This window comes from Mus caroli, chromosome 18 (assembly GCF_900094665.2).
Source record: "Mus caroli chromosome 18, CAROLI_EIJ_v1.1, whole genome shotgun sequence".
In the NCBI taxonomy this organism is placed as follows: domain Eukaryota; kingdom Metazoa; phylum Chordata; class Mammalia; order Rodentia; family Muridae; genus Mus; species Mus caroli.
In genome coordinates, this window is record NC_034587.1 from 31,706,770 (window position 1) to 31,718,876 (window position 12,107).

The 12,107-nt window shown below is 40.4% G+C and overlaps 1 protein-coding gene across 2 annotated transcripts in view; it reads right to left on the bottom strand.

Moving 5' to 3' along the window:
* Nucleotides 1–12,107, bottom strand: part of Fam13b (family with sequence similarity 13 member B) — a 65,500-nt gene that overhangs the window by 13,524 nt on the left and 39,869 nt on the right. For both annotated transcript variants that reach the window (XM_021150308.2, XM_021150309.2), the window contains exons 9-13: nucleotides 11,098–11,162; nucleotides 8,896–8,944; nucleotides 8,038–8,185; nucleotides 3,705–3,915; nucleotides 526–655 (exon numbers count right to left, since the gene is read on the bottom strand). In XM_021150308.2, coding sequence (XP_021005967.1) covers nucleotides 526–655; nucleotides 3,705–3,915; nucleotides 8,038–8,185; nucleotides 8,896–8,944; nucleotides 11,098–11,162 — 603 coding nt within the window. The remainder of the gene's footprint in view (nucleotides 1–525; nucleotides 656–3,704; nucleotides 3,916–8,037; nucleotides 8,186–8,895; nucleotides 8,945–11,097; nucleotides 11,163–12,107) is intronic.

The window sequence follows — 12,107 nt, forward strand, 5'->3', positions numbered from 1 at the left end:
AATAGGATCAGTGACATTTGTAATGCCCAATAGTTATGTTCATTTATTCCTCATGGTGTTCACAGTTCCCATAGCATAAAATTTTATTCAATCCTCACTTTATTTTAATTTGATATCAAGCTCTTCTAAAGCAGGTCATACAACTGGAAGGGGCCAAGTCTGAGGACCGGTCTTTCCTCTCTGGGATCAGACGTTACACACAGAGTCTAATCATTACAGACACACACGGTCCTCATTTCCTCCTCCCCTTTTGTTAGTGTGGTTGGTGTCAGAAAAGAACGTTAATTTGTTAAAGAATTTGGTTTACAAATTCTAAAAACTGTTTGCAAATGGAAACACAGAAACACGTTGGTACAGTACTAAGAGCACTGTCACAGAAATCAACAACTAAGGGCCCATTGGCTCTCGGGCCTGTGTGATCACCATTTTCCCAGGCATCTCACATGTGCTCTCTTCAGGAAGAACTGCAGCACGCTCTCTTAAGACATGAATTCAAGCTTGTTCTAGGCAGCACTACAAACTTACCTTGCTATTTCTTTCCCTTTCAAATTGCTCCTCGAATTGCCTGATTTTTTTCTGAAGTTTCTTGACCAACTGATATGGTGTTCTGTCTTCTCTTTTCTCATCTTTTGAACTGAAGGATGACCTTCGAATTCTGAATTAAAACAACAGGCCAACACAGCACATTAAGTTTTCAAGTGTCAACACAGCATTACTTATTGTCCTGCTGTGTTCCTATTTCCAGTAAAGGACTTTTTTTTTTGGTTTTTCGAGACAGGGTTTCTCTGTGTAGCCCTGGCTGTCCTGCAACTCACTTCGTAGACCAGGCTGGCCTCAAACTCAGAAATCCGCCTGCCTCTGCCTCCCGAGTGCTGGGATTAAAGGCATGCGCCACTACGCCCGGCTAGTAAAGGACATTTTACAAGTGAAGGGAGAAGCTAGCATGAAGGCATGAGCAAGTAACACAATAATAACGGTAACAACCATCTTAAGTAAAATTAAACTACTATTACTAAAGGACAGTCAATAAATAACTTGGTTACACACATGGTGACAAAGAGTGTCAGGCTGGAGAGAGGACTCTGGCTGCTCTCGTCAGGGGACCCAGGTTCAGTTCTTAGCACCCACTGGCCTCTGTAATTACAATCCCAAGGGATCTGACACTTCCTCCTGCCTCTGGAGGCACACACAGAAAAACACATACAAACATAATTAAAATGGGAGGTGTGTACACTGGTTAGTTTTGTAGACACAAGCTGGAGTTATCACATAGAAAGGAGCCTCCCTTGAGAAAGTGCCTCCATGAGATCCAGCTGTAAGGCATTTTCTCAACTAGTGATCAAGGGGTGGAGGGCCCATTGTGGGTGGGGCCATCCCTGGGCTGGTAGTCCTGGGTTCTATAAGAAAGCAAGCTGAGCAAGCCAGGAGAAGCAAGCCAGTAAGTAACATCCCTCCATGGCCTCTGCTTCAGCTCCTGCTTTCTGACCTGCTTGAATTCCAGTCCTGACCATCCTTTGGTGATCAACAGCAGTATGGAAGTGTAAGCTGAATAAACCCTTTCCTCCCAAACTTGCTTCTTGGGTCCTGATGTTTGTGCAGGAGTAGAAACCCTGACTAAGACAGGAGAGCTATATAAAATGTATTTAAATGACTAAGATTTCTTATTGATTCCCTGATCATCATTTAGGCAAAATAACCCAGCCTATAGGAAGGTGGTGTGCTGTGTTATTGTAACCCTGTCAGAAGTTTTGTATTGTTTATTATTTCTGTTGTTGCAGTTGTTACTATTTTATGTGTATGGGTATTTTACCTATATTGTGTGCCCAGCATCCTCAGAGGCCAGAATAGGGCATTACGCCTCCAGAACGGGAGTTACAGATTGTTGTAAGCCACCATGTGGGTGCTGGGAACTGAGCCTGCAGGTCCTCTGCAAGAGCAGCAAGAACTCTTAACCACTGAGCCATCTCCCCAACCCCAAAGAATTATAGAAGAGAATGCTACCTGGATGTTAGGAAGTGACATTGCACACATGTTCTCCTACTGAGGTTAAAACCCTGCTGTTTACATTCAATGCTGAGAATAAAAACCCAACAAAAACAGACACAACAGTAATAGAAAAAAGCCACACAAATCATGCAGCTCACAGTAAAGGCTTCAAATGGTATCTTGCATTCTGAACGTTACCAATAATAGGTTCACTATCTCATTCCAGATATCTCCACACTAAAGCTGTAAATAACTTGTAAAAAATCTACACAGGAGCTAGGCAAGTGAGGCATGTTGCCTAGCTCCTGTGTAAAAATTTTCAGTTAACATCTGTCCCAGTTCTTCAACATTCCTTAGGAAAGTATGCATCCAGATGAGCCACCTAGGGGAGCTCCTACCTCAGAATGGAGGCAGACCCAGAAGCACTGGGGTGCCTCCAATGAGCCTTTCTATTTATGAGCTATAGATAACAGGCTCCAAGGTCTCACGATGCAATTTGTTTCCATCCCAAAGAAGTCTTTCTAAGCCTTTTAAGACAATGTTTGTGTTACGGACTGACTATGTAAGTTTCCCTTTCACTGTAAGTCTGCAGACTAGCAGGAAAAAGAGTATTAAAGCTCAACCTATGGCTACTCAGATTTTCTAAAGATACAGCAGCAACCCTGGAGCTTGCCTCCCTTCATTTGGAGGCATTCTTTGGAAGAAGTTAGTAGTCGTTAGTGTCTGCTCTTCATGTGCACCATCAAGTGTCTATCTTCTCTGACCATCAAAAAGGTTTCCCAGAATGGTAGGATGCTCAACAGACAAAGAAGTTTGCTGTGCAAGCCTGATGACCTGAGTTTGATAGGCAGACCCCAGGTCATGGTGGAAGGGAAGGAGCTGACTCTACTACGTTGTCCTCTTCCTTTCGTCACAGCATGAGATCTCCTGTCCCCAACACAGTATCATAAAGACAGTAATAGTAACACATTTTAAACTTATCGGAATAAAAATAATCAGAGATTCCATTTTCAATAGCAAAATTAATTTGTTAAACATGAATGACAAGCTGTGGTGTTGGTTCTTAGCAAACTCTGGTTTCTTGATACTGTTCCAACTCCATGAGCTGAAAAAAACATGCCAGTTTGAATCTAGAAGACAGACATTGCTTTCTTGGCACTGCTGAGCCAAATGAATGCCAAATGACTGAAGGCATGGGACTCTACAGGAGAGACAACAGTCCCTTTTCCACGGAAGTTCTCTTGCCTCTGCCAGCTTGGACAGTTCATCGATTTTTCTTGTTGTTTTTCTTTTTTGCATTTTCTTTTTGTATTCCCCTCCCCATAACCCCCACCCCACCAAGAACGTAGAGGGCAGAGATCCATTTGGCAGTAGATACTCAGGCCCACACAGTGGTGTGGCAGCTCCTCTAGGATGTATGTGCATTCTATGATGCTACAAGATGCCAGAGCCACTATATCTCAATTAAAATTAAGATTCAATTAGAGCAGTACAAACTAGTCAGCCTCTCACTTTCAGAATTCTGCACTCCAATTATTAGTGAATACATGAGGACTAAACCACAGGAACCGCCTACCGTCTAACAGTAAACCCCCAGTACTACGGAGCCTCAATAAATTCAAAATACAACAGCAGTTGAATAGACAGACAGATTTACAGGCCTGGAAGGATTTGTGTACAGAGTAAGAACTGCTTTTCAAATACAAGAGATCCCATACCTAGTGAAGGAAAGTGCCTTTGACGAGAAATCCAAAGCTTCTGGATCATGTAGGAAACGTTGGCTTTGCCCAAAATCTAAACTGCGATGAGATAATACTGGAGGGCAGTCCTCTCCCAGGGGATGGTGAGTCATCCTGGCAGCCTGTGGAGACAGCTGAGCTTCTCCAGACTCACAGTCTTCCTGCCAAGACTTAAATGCAGGAAATGGCTCTGTGAAACAAACACAAGGATAACACTATGGGTGACTTGAGCCTATATCATTGTATAGTGGGTTCATTTTATACATAGCAGGGGAAAACATCAGAGCAAGAAATGCTAGCATATTCATACTGCCGCCTGCTGCTTCTACATTCTTCATATTTGTTCACTAAGAGATACCGCTTACATGCCTAAACCCACTAAAAAAAGCAAGAAAGAGCACTTAAAGTTTTATAAATGTAATTCTAAAGATGTTATATAACATAATCCTAACTCAGTATTCTAAAGATGATATACAGAAAAACATTCTTTCAAATACAAGTCTTTCCTTAGAAACAGTGAACAGTCTCTCACTATCAGATGGTGACTGGCTATGTTTATATATGAAAGTTTTCCCCACACTACACAGCATACTAAGAAATGGAACTAATGCCACAAGAATTCTAATATTCCAAATGAGGAGCTAATTTTAGCCTGTCTACAATATGTTAAATAATAAGAAATAATGTTAACTGTTAACATTAAAGTAATGTTAGTTATTTCCTGTTATTAGGTTCCTATGAATCACTCACACACACACACACACACACACACACACACATTTAGTCCCACAACAGTATTTAAGGGAAAATGAAACAGCTCTGGTGCTCCATAAGCACACGGATTGTATTACAGTGATCCTGTGCACTCTCCACTGAATCCATGTTAATAACTTACATCTCTTCTCAAATACACCATCTATAAATATATGCCAAATACAACATTATTTTTAAGCATCACTGGAGTATGGGGGAGGAAGAACTTCTAGATATTATCTTAGAACTAAAAATTTAAATCTCATTGAAATAGCTATTGCAAAAGCAAAAACAAATGGAACAATGTATTAACAGTATTAAAAATTTTAAAGTTGTATTTTTCTTTAGAGAATAATCAAGATAGCCAGCCATTTCAGCAATTTAGTTTAATGCTATGTAGTAGCCACTTAAGTATTATCTTTTTGTTTTGTTTTTTCAAAACAGGGTTTCTCTGTGTAGCCCTGGCTGTCCTGGAACTCACTCTGTAGACCAGGCTGGCCTTGAACTCAGAAATCCGCCTGCCTCTGACTCCCAAGTGCTGGGATTAAAGGCGTGCACCACCACAGCCCAGCTAAGCATTATCTTGTAATAGTTTTTAGAAAATAATTTACCTTGCCTTTGAGGCCTAGATCATTTTGGTTTGACTAAAACTTGGGTAATAAGTATGTAATCCCACAATAAACTCAACAATACAGTGATTTCAAAGCAACCCTTGTACCTGCGTCCCAGCAGATATACTAATAATGAACATTTTAGGAGAAATTTTAATGTTTTAAGAAAAGAAATTACAAAACCCTTTTTCTGAGTTTTTAACACAGAAGTTTCATGTGGGAACAGCAGGAGAGGGCTGAAACAAGACAAACCAGTGAGCCACAGAGGAAAGCAAAGCTGAGCTGTGCGAGTCATACTTACCCTCCCCACCTCTCTGCAGATGCATTGTTTTGAAATCAATGAGGGGGAAAGTGATAAGGCATGATGCTAATAAAATGGAAAAAATGGCAAAAAATACTAAAGTGAACACACAGACCAGGCAGAACAAACCATACACATAACACAACGCCAAGGGCACAATAGCATTTCCCCAGGACCAGGCAGGAATTTGGCTGAAAAACCTGCTTCAAAGAAATGACTACTAACAAACTTTAAGCAAACATATATTTCTACTTCACAAGTAAGGAAAACTCAAAACTGATTGTTATTAAAATTCAGACACAAGGCCAATGAACCAAACCATCTTAACCACATGTGTTTGAAGCCTTCTGGTATGGTTGGCAGACAGAAGAGAGGCGACTCCCTTGGAAGGCTGAGGATGGTACTGCTAAATGGTGGAGAACTCCTTGGCATCCTGAAGGCTCTAGGTTCAACCCCAGGACCAAAACGAGAAAAGAAACAAAGAAAAGCCTCCCTTTTGCTCGTGTCTCATAAAAATACTGCTATTGTATGTTATCCCAAAGTCGTCAGCAGAAAAACTGAGGGAAAGATGCGACTACAAATTCATACTACATACAGGTAGGGATACACAACCTGCTTGCTGACTGTGTTCTGTTAACTACCCTTTGAGAAAAAAACCAAAGCCTCACTTACTAGGGAATAGTAAAGAGGGCCAGAACTCGTGGCATCACCCCTTTCTCTACTAGAGAACAAACAAAGTACGTCTACAGATTTCAAAGAACATAAAATCTAAAGAAAGCTTATTTCTTGAGATTTAACAAAAATATTCTAAGACATAATTGTAAAAAAAAAATCATTTTTTACATTTGTGGCAAAGTTAGAACAACATTAATGACATTAATGACAACCCTTCTCTCTCAGGGCTGGGAAGTTCACGCATCTGTCCTAGCACTGAGGTTCTGGTGTAGGTCACTGACCCACCCTCTTCTGGAAAGAGACCTACATGGACTTACTGAGACTGATGAGTGGGGGGTGTGGTGGGGGCACTGAAGAGCAGGGTCTCTCCTTTCCTCTGACAAGGGGAATCCTGACAGGGTTGGGGAGAGTCCAGCATCAGGTTCTCCTCTGAAAGTTCAAGCTATAGAGACCAGCCTCTCCAAACCATGGAAACTGTTCATCTCTTTGTGTTAACACAGGGTCAGAGCCTTCCTTCCGTCAGAGATCCTAAGTGGTTATTTGTGTCTCCCGCTAGAAGAGACAAAAGTATCCTAATCCTCATGTTCAGAGACTCCGTTCTTAACCAAGGTTCCCAGGGATGCTCTTTCAGCCACTGTGCCTTTCCACTGTTTCCTTTCCTTTCCACATCTAGGACATGCCATCTTCACTGTCACCAGTATGCTAACCTCTCGTAACTCAAGGGACTTTCTGCATTCATTCTAAGAGTTCTGAATAAGTCAAACAGAACCAACTTCATTTAGCTGAAGTTAGGCTCACAGTAAAGATTGGCACAGACAAGGGTTTGCTAAAGACTTCTAAAGCACGGCTGGACTTTAGGTTAAAAATCAAGAACAACAATAAGAAGAAAACCCTACATATTAAAACTATGGTCATATGGCAAAGGAACTCAGAGCACTGGTACTGCAATTCCTCCAGTTATTGCCACTGTGTGTTCGTCATCAAATAATTCTCAAAGGCTCAATCCCAGGGGTCTCTAGCCACTTGACCAGAAACTGGGCTTAGGATTCCTGAGTTGTCTCATTTTCTCTTATTAGGAAGATTCATAGCTCACAGATTCAGGGATCTCCAAGGTCTTGCTTTACAGTTGATAACAATACAGCACACAGTGCTGACAGAGGTGCTAACCACTGACACTGTACTGCTCCACATTTGTCACAGTACTCATCCATTTCGTCAGCCATCTTCTTCTTATGGACTGCTAAGGAAATGATAGATTCTTGGGTGTTTTTCCCAAGTAAATACTTTAGCATGTAAATAATTCACTTAAATCCCATATTTGTTTATAATTTATGGTATTTTTACTGTAAAACATTTACCAAAATTTTTCAGTGTAAAGTTTTAAGAAATTTTAGCATCTCCCCAAAATACTTTTGCAATCTATAGAATACAATCTTTGCTCAGAAGTACCAGTGAAGAATTAAAAACATAAAAACCTGTTCTCGATGATTATAAGGTAGCTGAATAACCTGTTCTAAACTGGTAAAAATCATCAAAACTTTAATATGCTCAACTTTCAAAGACCAAGAGATAGCATGTGATTTAACAATTAATCTATTGTAGTTTAATCTAGGGCACTTTTTATTTTTAACAAATTTTGGTCTTTCTTTGAGGAAGGTGCATTAGGGAGGGGTGCTGAGATGGTCTGGTCTAGAAACTCAGGATCATCTTTCTTTCCCACATGCTGAGGTCACAGGCATGCATCACTGCACCCTTTGGCAGCAGCAAAGCTAATAATTCAGTTACGTTCTGCCCATGAGAGAGCTGCCCTAGTAGTGTACTTGGGAAAAACAAAACAAAAAATAAACTTCTTCCCCCCCCCCACCCCCTAGAGAGAACAGATCAGGGTGGCAAGCACTGTCCAGAGGAGGGCAGGAGTCTTGTCACACCTTGGGACAGTATTTGGGGGAATAACATGCTTGGGTAAAATTACCTTCCCATTTATCACCATCAGAAACGTTCTTCAGATCTAACTGCGCAATCTGTATACAGGCTGCTTCTCCTTGAACACCAACACTCTGACCTTCCGTTACTTCCAATTCAGTGTTGGCATTCAAATCACGTATCTTGCTACTAGAATCCTGTATTTTAAAATAAAGAGTGCATTTCATAACCATGACTCTTTTCACAACTGTCTCAGAGACAATCTGCACACACATATATCCCTATGCATTTTTCATTACTGTCCCAACAAAACCAACTGTCCCATTTCTACTTATCTGTGCATAGGAGAAGGGGCTTTTGCTTGCACATACATTATGTGCACCACGTGCATGCCTAATTCCCAAGGAGGCCAAAGGAGGACCTCAGATCCTCTGAGACTGGTTACAGTTATGAGACACCACATGGGTGCTAATAATCAAGCCCAGGTCCTCTGGAAAGATTTATGCATTTTATGTTTATGAGTGCTTTGTTTGCTTGTGCACACAGAAGATGGCATTGAATCCTATGAATAGACCGTTATAAGTCATGTAGTTGCTGGGGATTGAACTCAGGACCACTAAAAAAGCAGAGCATCCAGTGCTCTTCATGGTTAAAGCCATCTCTCTAGCCCCAAGAAAACTACATTCAATTGTAAATTTGCACTTTATAATGTCTTACTAGAAAACCAAATTTAGGTCTCAAATATAGGAAAGAACTTTCATAACCCATAATTTTGTTACATTAATTACTGCGTAACTTTTACATTTGACTCCTTTCTACTTATCCAATATAAGAACTAAAGGCCAGATATAATAACTGGCACATTAAGCAACATTTTTAAGAACTATAATATAAAGATAGTTCTCACCAGAATCAAGTGCGGCAATTTATCACTGTCACATAATAAATATTCCTTCCTAGAAACAGAAATATAATTATTAGCATATAAAGAATAGAAAGGGTACTTTTATTACTTCTTCTTAACCTAGATTCTTTCTTTTCTTTCCCAATGTAATTAGCATTTAAAATCTGAAAGTGAAAAGTTATCAACAGGGCATATGCCCATTCTTTGGAGCCCTATATCTGAAAAATCACACAATACTGAAAAGATCCACAGACTCACTTCAGGTTTAGAAAACTAATATTCTCTACCACTCCCTCCCCACATAAACTACCCCCAAAAAAGAAAAATCTATATAAAAGGAAAATTAAAAACCAATTACAGCAGTCAGTGAGAACTGATGCATATTAGAAAAAGAATCCATAAAATAAATATTAGTTTTAACCAGTTCTATCCATGCAAAGACTTTTAACAAAGTTTTGGTCTGTCCTTTAAGGCGGAGCACTATCACAAGTGTATACCGTAATCTAGGGTTACATCAAAAAAATAAAGGGAGGGGATTTAATTCACCTTGTAGTTCCCCCCCCCCAAAATGAACCTCTATTTAAAAATCATGTTGTACATTGTCACAAACCATCTCTACCTCTTTGGCCAGTAAACAAAGCAAGTGTTACTAAGGCCCACAAATGGGAAATTCTCCTCTAACAGACCCGTGTTAATTTAATACATATACCTAAGTGCCTCTTTAAGTGGTCATTAATGTGGTGGGCACTTGGAAGACAAGCCTTGATTTAAACACAAGAAGTTATCTCTTTATATGGAAGTATCTTACCCTCGGTGGCCTGAGAAATAAACTAAAGTCCCTGAAAGGCTCAAGGCCTTCTTTTGGGGGGGATGGGGTGGGAGGATCAAGGCAGGGTTTCTCTGCGTAGCCCCTGGCTGTCCTGAAACGAGCTCTGCAAACCAGGCTGCTGCACTCTTCTTTCCCACCTACCCCTGCCTCACAAGGGCTAGGACTAAACGCGTGCACCACCAACCACCAGGTTTCTTCAACATCTTTTACTCAGGCTAGAAGCAAATGGTAGTAGGATAAGTTAGATTCACTCTCAAAGACTTACTCTGAAAGACATAACTACCTAATCTGAAAAACTTGATTATTAACCATGCAAAATGCAATCCACCTAGACAAAGCACTCTGGATCTACAACAAGTTTGCTAACCTACACACAAGTTGAAGAGCAAAGAGTTTTCCAAAAAAGACTGGGTCCTCACTAAATAGATACTTATTGCTCTACCATATCCCGATGTCATCTTTCTGGGGATGCCTGTTAATCTTATATCTTCAGCCCATAGCTCCAAAACTCCCTGGGCTGGAAGAGGATCAGTCCTGCCTCCTGAAAGGAAGCACAAGGAACTGCTGTAAGCAGGAAGACTGTGGATCTTCAGAGTATGAGGACACTCCAGAGACAGGGCTCCAAAGAATTTACTTACCCTCCAACAACAGGTTTCTACTCAAAAGACAACAGCATTAAAACATTACCTAACCAACAGGCTATCAGCAACCGGAAATGTAGTGGCCTCATTACTGAGTATAACCTTTGCTAAGACTATGAAGATATACATCTTGGCGTCTTCTGAAAGAATGATGCAAAGGGGTAGCAAGACCCAAGTGACTGGAAAAAACTTCTATCCACTGACTAAAACACCTTTTCCTCAAAGGGACTGTATCTGAGGAGACACTACATTTGATGGGTCTTACTGTCTCAAACACATTAACATGGATGGGGTGAACAAACACCAAATACAAAGATTATCCCTAGACACAGTGAGGAGGAGTAGCAGGAACCAAAAATATCCCACACTTACCCATCGAAGCAAGTATTAAGTTTTGAGTGGCTGGCCACAGTTCCCAGACAATCAATTAACTCACCGATGGGTCTGTTTACAGTATCAAATTCTAATTGTTCTATAAATCAAAGTTTTTGTTATCTCTAAAAAAAGCTGTGCTCTCTCTGAATATGTTCATAACTAATGTGGCTTGTAAGTTCTAAATATTTGTGGCTATTAATATATCTATATCTACCATTAAAATTAAAGAAGCCCGATTTTCTTTTTACCAAACTATGTCTTATAATGTATAGATGAACCCAAAATTTTCAACCAAAAATCTGTGAAGAAGTTGTTCCAATTCTCAAAACAATTTATCAGCAACAACAAAGAAAGGCTTACCTCTCAGGACAGCCATCTTCACTATCCCCGTGGTCACTACAAGGCTCTAACAGTATACCTACAGACTGACAAAAGAATACCACCACTGTTTATCAGCTCCCAACACTCATGTGTCAGAGAAAGATGCCAATCTAGATTAGGGCATTAGCACAGTTCTTCTACACAAGGTTTACCCTCCCTCAAGATCTGAAACATATCAAGTACTTGTGGGGATGCTGGTTTTCTCTCTCCAAGTAATAATCACTAGTATCCTCTTTCCTTAGAATTCTCTTTTGGCCAGGCAGTGGTAGTGCACATCTTTAATCACAGCACATGGGAGGCGGAGGAAGGCAGAATTCTGTGAGTTCAAGGCCAGCCTGGTCTACAGGGTGAGTTCCAGAACAGCTAAGACTACAACAGAAAAACCTTGTCTTGGGGAAAAAAAAAAAAATCCCTCCTTTAAAAATCACAGTTCTGAACTATGGGTATGATAGCATAGGAAAGGCTCTGGCCTGTGTACATTTAAAATAACTTCTTTCCTGCAGTGGCCTGGGGAGGGTGCTTGAGCCTCAGAAGCACAGAACAATCTACTTTTCAATTAGTTTATTAATACTACCTCTAACAAGAAAACTTATGTGGTGGCACATGCCTGTAATCTCAGCATTCAAGAGTCAGACGCAGTTAGACTCAAAGTCTGAGCTCATCCTAAGCTACAGACCAGCCTAAGCTGTATGAATGAACAAAATAAAAACCTCCCAAATATAATACAAATCCCTTCAAAATTTCACAAAGTATATAAACATTTTCACATTTTTATAACCTTTAAAATCAACAAAAACTTATATTTTTACTTTTTTTTTTAAGATTTATTTATTATATGTAAGTACACTGTAGCTGTCTTCAGACACACCAGAAGAGGGCGCCAGATCTCTTTACGGATGGTTGTGAGCCACCATGTGGTTGCTGGGATTTGAACTCTGGACCTTCGGAAGAGCAGTCGGGTGCTCTTACCCACTGAGCCATCTCACCAG